The sequence below is a fragment of the Pipistrellus kuhlii genome, unplaced genomic scaffold (genome assembly GCF_014108245.1).
Source record: "Pipistrellus kuhlii isolate mPipKuh1 unplaced genomic scaffold, mPipKuh1.p scaffold_m20_p_3, whole genome shotgun sequence".
NCBI classification, from domain to species: domain Eukaryota; kingdom Metazoa; phylum Chordata; class Mammalia; order Chiroptera; family Vespertilionidae; genus Pipistrellus; species Pipistrellus kuhlii.
Genome location: NW_023425529.1, coordinates 41263881 through 41280724, shown reverse-complemented (window position 1 = coordinate 41280724; position 16844 = coordinate 41263881). Strand labels below are relative to the sequence as shown.

At 45.8% G+C, this 16844-nt stretch overlaps 1 protein-coding gene across 2 annotated transcripts; it reads left to right on the top strand.

Moving 5' to 3' along the window:
- Window positions 1-7149: 7149 nt before the first annotated feature.
- ZNF641 (zinc finger protein 641) lies at window positions 7150-16844 on the top strand. 2 transcript variants are annotated; one of them, XM_036456710.2, is made up of 6 exons: window positions 7150-7231; window positions 9694-9902; window positions 10496-10587; window positions 12028-12157; window positions 12798-12911; window positions 13775-16844. In XM_036456710.2, the coding sequence occupies exons 2-6, from the start codon at window positions 9719-9721 to the stop codon at window positions 14527-14529; spliced, it is 1275 nt and encodes a 424-aa protein (XP_036312603.1). In that variant the 5' UTR covers window positions 7150-7231; window positions 9694-9718; the 3' UTR covers window positions 14530-16844. The 2 variants fall into 2 exon arrangements, with proteins under 2 accessions (XP_036312603.1, XP_036312604.1); XM_036456711.2 differs by lacking the exons at window positions 7150-7231; window positions 9694-9902 and having other exon boundaries at window positions 10514-10643.

Below are 16844 nucleotides of genomic sequence, written 5' to 3'. Positions count from 1 at the left end.
TTCTGCCAAGTAATGCCCATGACCAACATCTTGCCTTTGAATAGTGCTTCGCAAGTTTTACACCATATTGGGTAAATTACATTTTCACTTAATTTAATTCTCACAATAGCTTTTCGAGAAAAGAAGAATGACTTTAATACCAATTTGATAGATGAGTTTAAGGCTCTAATATATCACCCAGAAGCACAGCCAGAACTAAAAAAACAACTCTTTTATTTTAGTTCTTAGTTTAGTGCTATTTCTAGCACATCTTTATGCTCACTATTTAATTTAGCAATCTTTTTTGTTTTGTTAATCCTCACCAGAGGATATTATTTTCCACTAATTTTTAAAAAATATATTTTATTGATTTTTCACAGAGAGGAAGAGAGAGGGATAGAGAGCTAGAAATGTCGATGAGAGAATCATCGACCAGCTGCCTCCTGCACACCCCCCACTGGGGATGTGCCCAAAACCAAGGTATAAGCCCTTGACCGGAATCGAACCCGGGACCTTTCAGTCCACAGACCGACTCTCTACACTGAGCCAAACCGGTGCTGGCTATTTTCCTCTAATTTTTAAGAGAGAGTGGAAGGGAGGGAGCAGAAAGAGAGAGGTCAATGTCAGAGAGACATATGGATTGGCTGCCTCCTGCACGCACCCCAACCTGGGCCAGGGATTGAACCTGCAACCCAGGTACATGGGAATCGAACCTGAGACCGTCTGGTCCAGGAACTGAGGCTCTAATTTCTGAGCCACACTGAGTCTTTTAAATGAAAAATGCCCTACTTAAAGAGCACACAAGAAACTGTTACTATTTTGTAAGGACACTTCTTCCCTCCCCCTCAATTTCAAGGACAGGAGGATTTAAAGGTAAGCCACAGAACTTATTAAGCCTTGCCATCACCACCTCCCCCCCCCATTGTCAAGCAGGATTTTAGGGGCCCTCAAAGCTCTGGCACTTTTGGAAAGATAACCCCTCTAGCCTAACTCAGTCCACAATAGGATTGAAGAAGATCCACAGAGCTCAGGAGACTTCTGGGGAAGTCATCATTCTACCACACACACCTCATCTTACTCAAGTCCAACCGACCTTTACACCTCACCTCACCACTGACAAGCTGACTAAGAGACGTCTCAAGAAGGGGACTATAATTAGAACTGATTACCACCTCCCGCCCAGAGTACTAATTCTAGCATGCCCTATATCTCTGTTTATAACATGGACCACAGGAATCCTTTGCTGTCAGATCATCCCTCACCATGAAGATTCTCACTCTAGAATAGTCCCTACATTGACTAATTTGAATCAAACTCTAACCCCCAAAGCAGCCTCTAACTCCTTCCACTGAGAACTCTGAAATTTAGGGTTGGTCGTTAACAAAATCCCTTGCTATAGACTGAATGTTTGTGTCTCTCGCCACCCAATATTCCTACCGTGTTTCCTCGAAAATAAGACATCCTCTGAAAATAAGACCTATTTACAGGTTTCCTTCTGAGTGAAATATAAGGCATCCCCCGAAAATAAGGCACCCCTAGGCTAAACATGAGAGATTTGGTCCACTGATTCTGACAGAAATGGAGTCACAAGAAATTCACCAGGAAATTCAGGAATTGGATTGTTATGATGATATTCCAGAAGATGATGACAGGATTGTCATTGAATAAATGAGTATATTCTTGATACTGTAGGATTCACAATTTGTCTGGTTTGTGTTGAAAACTACCGTACTACCGTACCGTATACAGGTAATAAATTTCCTTTATTTTCATTTAACAATAAATGTGTACCGTATTCTTCTTCATGGAAAAATAAGACATCCCCTGAAAATAAGACCTAGCACATCTTTGGGAGCAAAAATTAATATAAGACACTGTCTTATTTTTGGGGAAACAGGGTATGTTGAAACCTACCCCTCAATGTGATGGTATTTGGAGGTGGGCCTTCAGGAGGTGATTATATCTTAAAGGCAAAGCATTCATGAATGAGATTAGTGCCATCATAAAAGAGATTCCAGCCAAAACCGGTTTGGCTCAGTGGATAGAGCCTCGGCCTGCAGACTGAAAGGTCCCGGGTTCGATTCCGGTCAAGGGCATGTACCTTGGTTGTGGGCACATCCCCAGTAGGGGGTGTGCAAGAGGCAGCTGATCAATGATTCTCTCATCGATGTTTCTAACTCTCTATCCCTCTCTCTTACTCTCTGTAAAAAATCAATAAAATATATATTTTTAAAAAAAGAGAGATTCTAGAGAGTTCCCTCACCCTTTTTGCCATGTGAGGACACAGTAAGAAGACACTGAACCTGACAGCACTGACCTTAGACTTCTCAGCTTCCAGAAATGTGAGAAGTAAATGTTCATTGTCCATAAGACACTCAAGTCTATGGTCACTCATTACAGCAGACCGAACAAAGACACTCCTATATCCTTCAACCTCTTTGATAGGTGTTTCTTTCACCTCCATTATCCAACTGAAACCTCGATACCCCTTTAGCACCAAGCACACTTTCCTTGCAGTCTTCTCTAGGGGTGCCTATTTTTTGTCCTACAAATTATATAACAATGCTTTGCAAAAATTAAACTGGAACCCATTAGTGTGAGTATAAGTAGGATACTTTTAAAATAAAGTAATAAAATAGAAAATATTAGTATATGCTCCACGTAGTTAAGGTGCATATTGTTTCATTAAAATTTTGTTTCAATTATATAAGTGATTGCTTTCAAATAAATATTTATATTCAAATAAATATCTAGATGAAAATTGCTGCTTTACACCACCTAAGGTTAGAAGTAGAGGAAGTGTTCTCTTTGCTGCCTCAAGCATCAGTTCCCTTCTTCCTCCCTAAATAATGCTCTGCTACTTTGAAGCACATGCCATCAAACCATTGCACACACTGCCTTTCCTTATTATCATCACCTGCCATCCTCCTGGTCATTCACCTTCTTTCATTAAAGACTCCTGCAACATGCCGAAACCGGTTTGGCTCCGCGGTAGAGCGTCGGTCTGCGGACTGAAAGGTCCCAGGTTCGATTCTGGTCAAGGGCATGTACATTGGTTGTGGGCACATCCCCAGTAGGGGGTGTGCAAGAGGCAGCTGGTCAATGTTTCTCTCTCATCGACGTTTCTAGCTCTCTATCCCTCTCCCTTCCTCTCTGTAAGAAAAATCAATAAAATATATTAAAAAAAAAAAAAAAAGACTCCCTCAACTGGATTGCTATTTCACTCTCCACAATCCCATCTTCATTCCTGGTGACTTTAATACCTTTGTGGACAATTCATCTTATGCCCTGGGTTAAATTGCACAAGTATGATTATTAAAATACTGAAATATTTTCACAGCCCCTGGTGCCTCCAGAACCCCACACCAGCGCTTTAACTGACATTCATTTTGATGGGTTCATGTCCATGCCATTACCAGTAGTAAAATACTTTGAATACTACCCCACTTAACTCCCTAGCCCCGTGGTCGGCAAACTGTAGCTCTCGAGCTACATGCGGCTCTTTGGCCCCTTGAATGTGGCTCTTCCACAAAATATCACGGCCTGGGCGAGTCTATTTTGAAGAAGTGGCGTTAGAAGAAGTTTAAGTTTAAAAAATTTGGCTCTCAAAGGAAATTTCAATCGTTGTATTGTTGATATTTGGCTCTGTTGACTAATGAGTTTGCTGATCACTGTCCTAGCCTCTCAGTTCCTTGACTTTCTCTTACCTTAAATGATCTTTTTCCATCACTGCAGAAATTCACTATCATGGTCATTACCAACAACTGCAACCCCTCATCTCCAGTTCGAACACCCCACTCTGCCACCTACATTTTCAGCTCACTCCATTCCAATAGTCTGTCTACCTCATTGAGACTCAGGAATACATTTATCTTTCATCCCATCTTGTCCCTTTCCATCATCCTACTAAAGTCCTCTTTTCAACCATTATCCAGCTTCAGTTCCTAGGTGTTGAATTCTTATTATGCGTTAAATTGTTTATTTACATAATCTTTTTTACTTTCAAAACAACCTGAAAAAGTAGGTATAATGACATCCATTTTATTAAGAAACACACACACAGCTGAAACCAATTTGGCTCAGTGGATAGAGCATCAGCCTGCGGAATGAGGGGTCCTGGGTTTGATTCCAGTCAAGGGCACGTACCTTGGTTGGGGGCACATCCCCAGAAGGGGGCAAGCAGGAGGCAGCTGGTGGATGTTTCTAACTCTTTCTACCTTCCTCTCTGTAAAAAAAAAATCAATAAAATATATTTTAAAAAAGAAACACACACACACACACACACACACACACACCTGCTCCAGATTATAGAAATAAAAAGTAGAGGTTCTACAATTTTAAATGGCTGAACCACTATTTCCTTAACCTTAAACTAGGGATAAAGATAATTTAACTCATTGAGTTTGGAAGATCACATGTATACAAAAGCACTTTGAACCTTGTAAAGTGTTCTACAAATGTTAGTTATAATTATTCACTACTGACTAGAGAGGCCCTTACCCTTTCTCTCCACAGGAGTTCAACCTGAAACTTCCCTCAGCCTTCCTCTTTCCTTTATAGTCATGGGCATAGAGGAAGCAAAAATTTCCACCGCTCTGTCGATAGAAAATTCATCTCTGATGTCAAGCTTCAAAACTTTGGATGGAAGAAAATCAGTGTCATAAATGGTGGTTAGGTCCTAATTAGTAATTGAAGGTATGGTTTCATTATGGAGAAACAGGCTTTTATAAGCCAAGATGATAATTCATAACACAAATTGGTGAATACTTTCTTATTCAAACCACATCAGAATAGGAGTTTAGAAATGAAGAAGCCAAGACTGACAGGCAAGAGACTCAATCTCTTGAGCTTTTCTGAAGTCCTGTAGAGAACTTGGAACCTTAAGTGTCTGCGGCTCTTCCTGAGCCCCAGGAAGAACATTGCTGTGTTCCAAGGAACTCTGTATTCCATGTGCTAGAATCTGGCTAGTGGCAGTTAGTTCATCCCATTCTATGGTTCCGAACTCTATCCACAGGGCAGCCAAGGACCAAGAATGGTATAATTAGACCCATCAGGCATATCACTTCCTTATAGTACTAAATACAGTGACTCCCTATTCCTTCACATGGCAAATAAAAATCCCTGACCCACTATTCTAATCTTTCTGTCAATGTCCCCATTTCATTTTTTTCTATACTCTAGACTAGGGGTGTCGAACTCAATCAGAGAAGGGTCCAAAATCTAAAATCCAGCCTAAATCGCGGGCCGAATGGTTTACTGAACAGTCATAAACTGTCATTGTGATGGAAACGCAGTGGAGTGCAGTGATGACAGCGCGGTGCGGGCCACATTGCAAGGCCTGGCGGGACGGATTTGGCCCGCGGGCCTTGTGTTTGACACATGTGCTCTAGACATCCCCACAATTCTGTTCTTCATCCCGTAGCATGCCACACAACATGTCCATTTCTCCCCTCTGATTCTATCCAAGATGCTCTTCCTACATTTTGCCTTCAAAGCTGATCTTGAAACAATTCCACCAGAAAGTCTGAAAAAGATGGAATCATCTGCCTACTACTCAGTGCAATTTAATTACTCCACCTTATAACATTACTAGCATGTAGGAGTTTGTCCATATATTACTGTGAAAGGTTAAGATACTACTCTGGTGACTAGTGCACCAGATTATAAGTCTAAGGCCAGGCCCAGTTCCCAATTTTGCCTTTTGGCTTACTTAATGCCCCTGAACCCATGCTGAGATAACATCTACACTGCACAGTTTTTTGATTAACAGCTAAAGAGATGCACATTGAAAGCATAATATAAAGGTATTTCACATTCCCACCCCCACCCCAGTGATGTTTAAGACAAGGTTCTGGCATATTAGATATTTATTAAATATTAATGACTCATTATGGTGCCATTAGGCCAAAGCTTACTTTCCTCAGTTTTGTTTGTTTTGGATACAATCTCACATCAATTTATTTCCCAAAGTAGAGAAGAGGAGAGTCTATGCTGGCCTTAGTTCCAGGACCTGAGATAGAAATCTTGGTTCTACCACTCGCCTCCTCCCACCCCATATCCTAGAATCTGCTCTAGAATCTGCTCTATACCCACTCCCAAGTGCATGTCTAGCACATTCTCCTCCTCCTCACTATGGAGCCCTCCCCACTCTTCTGCCTCAAGACTCTCTCTCATATATGTTCACTCCTTTGCGCTCAGTGCGAAATATATTCCTCCATTTTAGCATCCATTGCATTTTATTGCAAATATTTCTTAAATGAGTCCTCAAATCCACAGACAGCTCCTTTAGGATCTTGGACTCCCAGCACTGAGTTACAGTGCCTGGCACATAGGAAAAAAATAAATATATGTTAAATGCTTGTCACCTGTGACCTTAAGGGAGTCACATAGTTTTGAAGCCTGTAAGGTTTTACAGAGCTGTTGTGATGAGAAACAATGAATGTAACTTGTAGATTCTAAAGAGGATTCTAATGGTAATGTGTTTATTATGTTTGTCTAGGCCTTTCTCATCTTTCCCAGTCAAATTCATCTTCATGCGTTGAAGTAGCTCTGTTCTAATTAAAGTTCATGCAAGCCACATATGTAAAACGTAAACATTTTTAGTAACCACACGAAAACGTTAAAAGTACGTAAAATTCATTTTAATAAATTTTAACCCAATATGTCCAAAATATTGTATGTTAGCTCTTTTACATTTTCTTAATGAAGTCCACACAAGAGCTCAGCAGCCGCATGCGGCTAGCGGCTCCTTGCAAATCGGGACAATGCAGCTGCAAGGCCTGCGGTCTGAGTGGAGTCCCCCTGGCCATCCGTCCATCCCCCTTGGGAACGAGAGCCTCCTCCGCGGTGCTCCCTCCGGCTGCCCTCCCCGCTATCCGGACCCCTAGGAGGTGAGCCCCTGGGGGGTTCCAGGCCGGCGGGCGGCGGGCACGGAACGGGCGGTGATGAATGAACCCGGTGCGGAGGACCCTGCGGGCGGGCTGCGCCGGGCCGGGCCGGGGAGCGGTCTGGCCGGGAGCGGCGGCGGCCGCGGCAGCCGGGACCGGGACGTCTGCGCCCCGCGGCGCCCCCCACCCCCCCGCGCGGCCCGGAGCCCCGGAAGCGGGCGGGGTTTCCTGTGCCCGCCCCGCCGCGCTCGCCCGGCCGTCTCCGCCCGCCCGGCGCCGGCTCGGCGGCCGCAGCTCCGCGCAGGGCGCAGGGCGGGGCGGGCGGGGCCGGGAGGAGGCCCCGGGCCGCGGGCCAGGCCGACCGGGTGAGTGCGGGCGGCGGGCGGGCGGCGGGCGGGCGGCCGTCGCGAGTGGAGGGAGGACGCCGGCTCCCCGGGCGGCGGGCGGGGGCCGGGCACCGTGGGGGCGGGAGGAGAGTTGCCGCGGCCTCGGGGCCGCTCCTTCCCCGGGGTCGGGCCCCTGACAAGCTGGCCGCCCGCCGCCAGGTGTCCCGCGGCCCCGGCGCCGCTGTCCGCCCCGGGGCTCCCCGCTGCCACCGGCGCGCGGGCTGCCCGCCGCCCCTTTCTCTCCGCTCGCTCCTGTGCCCCAGTTCTCGGAAAATCTGTCTTCTGACCTCACTCCCCGGCTCCCGCTCCGCCGGCCTCGCATAGATACTCTGAAATGTGACCCCCTGCAGGGCACCGCGACAAGCAGGAGGGAGGAGGAACCCTACTCCCCGGCGGCGCCCAGCGGGCCCACGCCCGCCCGGGGCCTCGCTGCCCCGCTGAGCGCCGCTCATCCCCGTGCCCTCGGGCCACTCCTGTCAGTACCGCGGCCCCTTCTCTGTCCAGCCGCACCGGCTGCAAAAACTAACTTCTGCAGGTGCCTGCCGGGCCTCCTCCCCCCGCCCCCCAGATATGCGAGAAAAAGAGGAAATGGAAAACCTAGAACCCGATGCCAGTAGGCCTGGGGTTGTCCTGGGGCCAGGAGAAACCAGGTTAGGCTGACACCTTCACTGCCAGGAGCCTGCTCCGAGAGAGCAAACATCTGGGGAGATGCAGTCTGAGGACAGGTACCTCCGCCCTCCTGTGTTGAGATTTCTTGCCAGCACTTGGCCGGTGGTGTCAGTGGTCTGGGGAGGCTCCCAGCTGGCCCAGTGGGCTCTTGGGGAGAAATAGGTTGGAGACAGGTGTCCAGATACTTAGCTTGAGGTAAAGTCTTGAGGAGGATTTGTGAAGGGAGCTGGAGAGCAGGGAAGACCTGTGGCAGAGAGGATGAATGGGTGCCTTGTATGTATGTTAAAGGTGAAGCGAATACAGGGGCCAGAATTCAGAGGAGAAAACGAAAATGGAAGTTTCTCTTTCTTGCTTTATTGGGAATTTTCCTTTCTTGTGAGATGTCTCTGAAAAGGAAACCTAAACTGGGAATCAATCGGTCTAGGGTGCTCCCGTGAGGCCCTGGGGCGTCTGGACTTCTGAGATTTAAGGGGAATTTGTTCTCTTTCTGTGCATTGGGACTAGGGTTCCCACCTACTGCTTTTGTCAAAGAGGAACGACAAGAAAATAAACAACTTGGTATCTGTCATCACCCATCCTGGGATCTTGGGTTCGTGCAAATGTTGAGTAGATAGGAGTGAGCCGGAGTGGTTACCAAAGCTCTGCCAAGAAGGAAGGGACTCTGGGGAGTGCCATAGACTGTTTCTGTGCCATAGACAGCAAGGCCTGTGTCACAACACAAGTGGAACCTGTCCTGCTTTTAAGATGTCCAGAGAAAAGGAGAGCCCACACACGCAGTCCTGCACACTGCTGTATTATTAGGAAGAATGTTTAAAAACCTAAAGCTCTTCTCTTGCCATCAAAAGAAGAGATCTGGCCCTGGCTGGTGTGGCAGTTAGTTGGAGCATCGTCTTGTACACAGATCGATGTTTCTCTTGCACATGTCTGTCTGTCTGTCTGTCTCTCTCTCTCTCTCTCTCTCTCTCTCTCTCTCTCTCTCCTTCCTCTCTTTCCCCTCTCTCCTTCCCTTCTTCCTCCCTCCTTCCTGCCTCTCTTGGTTGAGGATCTTAAAACACACACACACACACACACACACACGAGATCTCTATAGAAATTGAAAACGTTTCTCTTTATTCTTTGGTAGTATCATTCATTAGCCTTTCTTAATCAACACAAAACTATGTCCATGTTTTTAACTTTTCTCCAATGACCATATTTTCTGTTTTCTTCACTTTTGTTTTTTTGTGTTCCCCCCCCCCCCCCCCCCCCCTGTTAGAAACAAAACTTCTCTTGACACAAATACATGCTTTAGCTGGGACTTTTACCTATAGTAATTATCCATTCTAATCAATGTGAATGGAATTTGTGGCAGAAAATATTATAAGTGATTATATCCATTTTTGTTGGGTACAAGTCTGCATGTTTCCAGATTGTTTACTTTATTGTCTTTTTCAGTGGTTGGAATTAACGGATTGCTTTTGAATTTTTTAGGATTGTTCCTTTATTTTTCTTAAATGAAGTTCTTGTAGCCTTCAGGGATATTATGTTTCTATCACAAGGTTCTCAAAATAGCCATTAGCGAGTTTTCTCTGTGCACCTGTTCATTTCTTAGTTCCTGCAAGAAGCTTGGCTCAGGCTCAGTTGACTGGACTATATCAAGCTTTTAAAGTTCATCTTCCACCAAGCTCTTATTATCCAGTTTCATCCTTTATCCCTTTGCTGTCTCCCTAACTCCCTTAGGAATATCAGCCCTTTCCATTTTCATGGGAACTGTTGCTATGAATTTGTTCCAGGTCACAATTTGGGTTCGCAGCAAAAATGCTTTCAGAACAGACGGCAGCCCTAGGGACAGGATGGGAGTCTATGAATGTCCAGCTGGATGGAGCACAGCCCCAGATGGAGAGGAGAAGCCATGAGGAGGGGCCATGGAGAATGGCACCAGGGCCACTGGAACACCTGTGCTGTGACCTTGAAGAAGAGCCACAGTCCCTTCAGGAAAAGGGTGAGCGTCTGGAGGGTGTGTGTGGGGGGTGCTCAGTGCAGAGTAGTCTCCTGATCTCTGTTCAGAGAGTAGAGTTAAAAATACCCAATTGCCTTGAACTGAACAGCATAATCAATACCACAGCTAGTCCATTCTTCCTTGGCCCTGGTCACAGGAAGAGAAGGAGCTCTTGTATTCTGCAAGCCACACAATAAGGTTTTCCCACTTCTTATATACCCATTCCCTCCACATGCAAGTGCAACTTAGTGGTACCAAATGTGGGAGACTAAGGAAGTGACAGCAACACTGCTATTGGAGAACGCACCCAGAAAGATACACTTTACAAGATGAAAATTACATTTAAATAATATAAATTCATACCATAGCCAGTGTAGTAGAGATAGAAGACAGGAAAGATTACTAAAAGCCACTCAATACCCTTACCGAACATTCTGAGTGAAGGTCTCTTCTACTATATTTCTGCATTTGAGTCTTACCAATGGGCATAGATATAGAAAAACTGTGACCCTTAAGCCCTGCTAAAATGGGGCCTCGGCTCTTATTGGGAAAGGATGAACGGTACGCCTCTAATGGTTCCTTTCTCCCCTCACCAGCTCAGTCGGCTCCCTGGGTTCCTGCCGTTCCCCAGGAGGGGAGCACCGGAGACTGGGAGATGGCAGCGGCACTTCTTGCAGCCGGATCACAGGTGGGCTGTGTGCTGCCTTGGGCCTCTCCCAGGTGCCTCGTCACTGTTGCCTTTCTGTAAGCCTTAGCACGCTCCCACTGAATGGTTATTTCACATGGTCACAGATAGTATGTTCATCTTATAAGAGAATAGATTCTATCCCTTCCCAAGAGGCTCAAAATATCCTTTAAAAATGAATGAAGCCTTGCCGAAACCGGTTTGGCTCAGTGGATAGAGCATCGGCCTGCGGTATGAAAGGTCCCAGATTCGATTCTGGTCAAGGGCATGTACCTTGGTTGCCAGCACATCCCCGGTAGGGGGTGTGCAGGAGGTGGCTGATTGATGTCTCTCTCTCATCGATATTTCTAATTCTCTATCCCTCTACCTTCCTCTCTGTAAAAAATAAATAAAATACATTTTTAAAAAAATGAATGAAGCCATAACAAGAAGAGAATTCCTAGAAGTCAGGCGTGTTGTTGTTTTTATCAGATGGCTGTGCTAGCCACAGCGAGATTTTAAGAACAATTCATTAATATTCTTTAAGAGATAAGTTTGTGAAGATTAGGGAAAGAGAACCTGAAGGAAGCTTGGAAGAGCATGAAGTAGACAAGATTGGGTGGATGATGGGGCATTTATGGAAAAAGGCAGGGAGAGACTAAGGCACGTGTGTAAGGCCATAATGCTAGTAAATGGCAGAGCTAGGAGTTATTTGGCTCCAGAATCCGGACTCCTAAACACCATACTATGTTGCCTTGATGATACGAATATGACATGGTAGGCGTGAGGGTGAATGTTTTATCTATATCATTTTATTTTAAAAATTTTTTAAAAATATATTTCATTGATTTTTTACAGAGAGGGATAGAGAGTTAGAAACATCGATGAGAGAGAATCATCAATCAGCTGCCTCTTGCACACCCCCTACCGGGGATGTGCCCGCAACCCAGGTACATGCCCTTAACAGAATCGAACCTGGGACCTTCCAGTCCACAGTCTGATACTCTATCCACTGAGTCAAACCAGTTTCGGCTATCTATATCATTTTAGAAAATTTTTTTCTTTATTGATTAAGGTAGTACATATGTGTCCTTATCATATCTATATCATGTTGTGCTGATAGAAAAGGAATGGTCAAGAGGAGGAAGGAAAGCATAAAACAAAATTTTCAATGGAAATAATAAGAAGAGACTGGGCAGACACATGTAGTTAACAGAGAGAGCAGTGATTTTCTGGTGTCTCCGACTTTTAGTCCCATTTGGGAAACTCCTCTAGAGACACTAACCTCACTTACTGGCCATTACCTTTACCTCTCCTCATTTCCCCTTCACCCAGGGGCCTCTGGGTAATTATTTTTCCAGATCTTCTCTTGCCCTCTGTCTCCTACTACCCCATCCTTTCATATTGGGATCACATTTTCCTTAAGGAACAGCTGGTGACAGATGATGCTACATTTTGTTTCAGGGCCTGGTCACCATCAAGGATGTGTCACTGTCCTTCTCTCAGGAGGAGTGGCGGAGCTTGGACCCTTCCCAGACAGACTTTTATGGAGAATATGTCATGCAAGAAAACTGTGGGATAGTGGTCTCTCTAAGTAAGCATGATCTTCCCCAGCCACTAAAAAAGATTATACTCTAGGGGGATGAGCCCTGTGCTCCAGCACTGTTGGATAGTGTCTGTCAATGGTTCTTTCCCTGTCAGGGGATCTATCCTTTCACCAGAAAAAGAACACTAGGACTATCAAGGAGAACGGGAGTGGGGCGACGTTTTTTAAAGACGGCAGCACAATAATGCTGACCCCTGGAGAAGAGAACTTTAGGCTCTTCTCGGTTGGGAATTGGCGGGTTTTTACAAAGCAGAGAGCAGGATGTCTAAGATAGAAAGGAGCCCTTGGAAACTCAAAGACCATCTAGGAAAAGATGGAAGTTGAGGAGGGGGAGGGACGGAGAGGTAGCTGTGTTAGAGCTAAATAAAGGAAGGTTTGACCAGAAAGGACACTTGGGTTGGAAATGTTTGAAATATAAGTGGAAGAGAACACATGCCTGGGGGAATAGTGTGTGATTTCCCGGGGGAAAAAGAAGAGCAACTTAAAAACGGGAGGGAGTGAGGAGGGTGACGCTTATATCTGGCCTTTTATCTAGAGTTCCAAAGAATAATATAGGAAACAGCTTTTCTCAGAAATACAGAATTACGGTTGTACTAATTGACATCCCTCTTTCCTTTTCCGTGGGCAGGATTTCCAATTCCTAAGCTGGACATGCTTTCTCAGCTAGAAGGAGGGGAAGAACAGTGGGTCCCTGACCCACAGGACCTGGAGGACAGGGACATCCTGAGGGTAACATACACAGGTAAGAGCCTGGAGTGGACTCGCAGGCCCGGCCTTCATCCCTCTTGGAATGTGATCATCCCATGTCCCTCTGATCCTTCCTCTGCCGCGGAGAGCTGTAGAATCGAAAGGTTTAGAGGTCTTTTTCTTCAAAAGCAAGAGACAGTGTAGCAGAACGGGTTTAGAAAGCAGGTTTCTGGAGCTAAACTTTGCGGATTTGAATTCAGGACCTTAGAAAAGTGATTAGCCTTCCTTTGGGTTCCTCTCGTGTAAGTTATTGTGAGACTTAAATATGTTAGCATAGTAGAACAATACCACCAGGTACATAAAAAGCACTCAATAAACGTTAGTTGCTGCCATGACTGTTGGTATTGCTGTTCAACTTCCCACCTATTACAGAAAGGGCTTCCACGGCGTCTCTGGTGTTGCTGACAGGTGGCCAGCCAGCCCGTGATGACTGCAGCACGTTCCTAACTCTCTATTTATGCTTAGGCAGGAAGGAGGTAATTAACAGGAAAGATCAGCGGTAAAAAAGAAACAGTAACAAATAAGCACAAAAGCACAGAGGATTTACTTAGTGACTACTAGGTGCAGGTACTGTGCTATTTATCTTATAATTATTTACATCTTACAGAAGAAATGAAGGCTAACAGAAATTAAGTAGGAAAGCTGAGATTCAAAATTAGGTAGTCTGTCTCCTAAGCCTAGGCTTCTAACTTCTACACCTCTCGCGCTGTCTTGTACAACACTGAAATCTGTTCTCTCAGTCCTTGCTGGGTGGGGGTTAGGCCCTAACAGACATCAGACAGCCTCACCTGTGATGTGGGGCTTGAGGTCCGCTCTGGTGACTCCCATCTTGGGGTTGGTATTTCCCCTTGTCCGCAGGAGAAGGAAGTGAGCACGAGGGGGACACCCCTGAACTAGAAGCAGAACCGCCCAGGATGTTCTCCAGTGTATCTGAAGAGACTGCTCTCTGGAACCCGGAGCAGGAGGAGCGCTGGGAGTCCATGCCCAGAAGCTCCAGAGGAATGCTCCTGGGCCCACCGTTTCTTCAGGAAGATAGCTTCTCAAATCTTCTGTGTAGCACAGAGATGGACTCCCTGCTGAGACCGCACACATGCCCCCAGTGTGGGAAACAGTTTGTGTGGGGCTCCCACCTTGCCAGGCACCAGCAAACGCACACCGGGGAGAGGCCCTATAGCTGCCTCAAGTGTGAAAAGAGCTTTGGGCGAAGACACCACCTCATCCGACACCAGAAAACCCACATGCATGACAAGCCCAGCAGGTGCTCCGAGTGCGGCAAGAGTTTCCGATGCAGCTCCCATCTGGCCAGCCACCAGAGGATGCATGCGGAAGGCAGGTCCTGCAAAGGCCAAGAAGCTGGAGAGAGCCCTGGGGCGAGGAGGCGGCAGCACACCCCACCGGTGCCCAAGAGCCACGTGTGCACCGAGTGTGGGAAGAGCTTTGGCCGACGGCACCACCTGGTGAGACACTGGCTGACCCATACCGGGGAGAAGCCCTTCCAGTGCCCTCGCTGTGAGAAGAGCTTTGGCCGGAAACATCACCTGGACAGGCACCTGCTGACCCACCAGGGACAGAGTCCCAGGAGCAGCTGGGACAGAGGGACATCTGCCTTCTGATTTCTGTTTCTGCTGTAGCTGTGGTCACATCTATCAGCTGGTGCTGCCAGGAGTCTCTGCCAGAGCTGCCTCTCTCTTGCCCCCGATGGCCAGGATCAGGAGGCCTGGCCTCATCCCTAGAAAGATGAGGTTTCAGCATGGGCCAGAGCATTCTTCACCACTTCTGTGGGATACCACGGAAAAGAGAGTTCTTTGGGCAAAACTTTTGGGAAACAATGCTTACTACATGGGCTGATATTCAGCCGAGTCCATTCTTAAGCGTACAGTGGTAACAGCGGTTTATGGCTGAGGTCCATGCTGGTTGGAGTCTAGGCCATACCAGGTGTTAAATATTTTTAGTATCACCACTGTATACTATAACTCTTACATTCTCTTTACATTACACATGAGAGAGAGAAAGACCATGTTGGCTTATTAAAGGCTCTGAAAATGGATGTAGGAAAGCAAAGGTTAAGCCTCTTAATGCAGCATTCCCTAAATGTATTTGACCTCAGTATTCTTTCTATCTCACATCCCACAGAACTGGTGACTCCATGAAACACTCTGAAAACACTGGGTTAGAGTAATGAGGAGACAGAAAAGAGCCCTTCTTTTTATCCCAGTGAACGCTGAAGGGCAGATCTCACTCCTGTGTGGGCCCGTCATCTTCACCCCAACCATCCAACTATACATCCACACCTCTCAACCCCGCCAGATGGAAAATAGAAATAATAACCTTCTTACCCATTATTCCTACTCCTTTATCCTGCACATATGCATATCCAGCTGAGAGATCATACTACCATGCTAAGAGAGGGACCTTATCCTCCCAAGTAACCCAGACTCGCACAGAAGAAAAAACTTCATCTCTTTGGACAGTCCCCTCTTCTCTTGACTGTGTCTTTATGTGTCAATGTGTATCTGTATGCAGGGTCTTTGAAGAGAGCATGCAAAGTACAAACTGTAAAAGCTAGATTTTCTAGGGGCTGTGTTCTGGTGGTGAGGGTAGTGATAATTTTATGGGGTTTTTGTTTTGTTTCAAGATAGAAAGTAAGCTCATCTATTAAGGGAGTCCTAGTGGAAAGGATTATGTGATGGTAATGTTGTGGAAGTTGAGGTGTAAAGACTTCTTGAATGTCACTGAGATCAAGACAACCGGATATTCTCTGTCCAAGTCTCCGGGCCACAGATTCTTTTTGCTTGGGTGGAGAGAGAAAATCATCCTAGCTCATGAGGTGAGCTCTTTCCTGTTGATTTCAAGCAAGATGCATATAGAAGCTTTATGCTGAGTGAGGGTTTTTTGTTTTTGTTGTGTGGTGTGTTTTCTTGTCTTGTTTTAAGTGCTGAGAAATTAGGGCAGGAATCACAGTGCTTACAGGTTGTTTCATTACTCTTGTGTGACCTTGATTGCCTCACCAAGGGGGCAGAGTTATTCTTGAGGATCTTATTCTCTCCGAAACAGAACTTCAGGGGATATGGCAGTGGTTTAATTTTGCAGCTGATGCAGGATAATGAACTTTCCAGTTGGTATTCCTCACAATTCTGGGAAAGTGTCCATGCTAAGACTCTTAACTCCAGGACTTGCATAATATTCTAGCATCTGTTAGTTGATGAGTTGGTCATTGTTTCTCTTTATTGATGATGTGTTAATACCAGTGTCACAACTTAAAAATTATCTTATATGTAAGAGCAGTTTGGGGTTAGAGAGGGAGAGGAGTGGAGAGGAGCAGAGAGGATGAAAATATTTTTCTCTTTAATGCTTAGATTCTGGTTTTTCCTCAACAGACTTATTTTTCCACCACAATTGGTGGAATTAATCAGAGCGGTAATAAAGGGAGCTGCAACAGTCTAGTTTCATGACTGTCCCATTTGCTTAGGGAAAATGGGGTGAATCACAGCTCCTCAGAGCCCTGGGCCCATATGGACCTGAAAATAAGGTCATTTTGCTGAATGGGCTTCTTAGAGTGGATATGACTTGATCAACCCAGTCCCTGCCTTCTGCTCAGAGCAGTCTTCCTTCTTTGCCTGGAATGCACTTCTCTTGCTTGTATTCATATGACCAGAGCAAAATGGCCAGTCCTTTGTAAGGAGCCTTGTTCTAGGTTCTCATAGACAGGAGTGTTCTAGGATCAATATTAGGAGAAGCCCCAAGGAATAGGAAAGTATTGCCTTCCATAGTGAAACTGGACTATGCCATTTCTTTTACCTTCCCACTCTGCCTCATTCATTCATTCATTCATTCATGCAAATCAGCTCTATTAAGCAGTGGTTCAGAACCTGTTTTGGATCACAGACTCTTTTGAAGATCTGATAAAAACCAGGAACTCCTTTTTGAA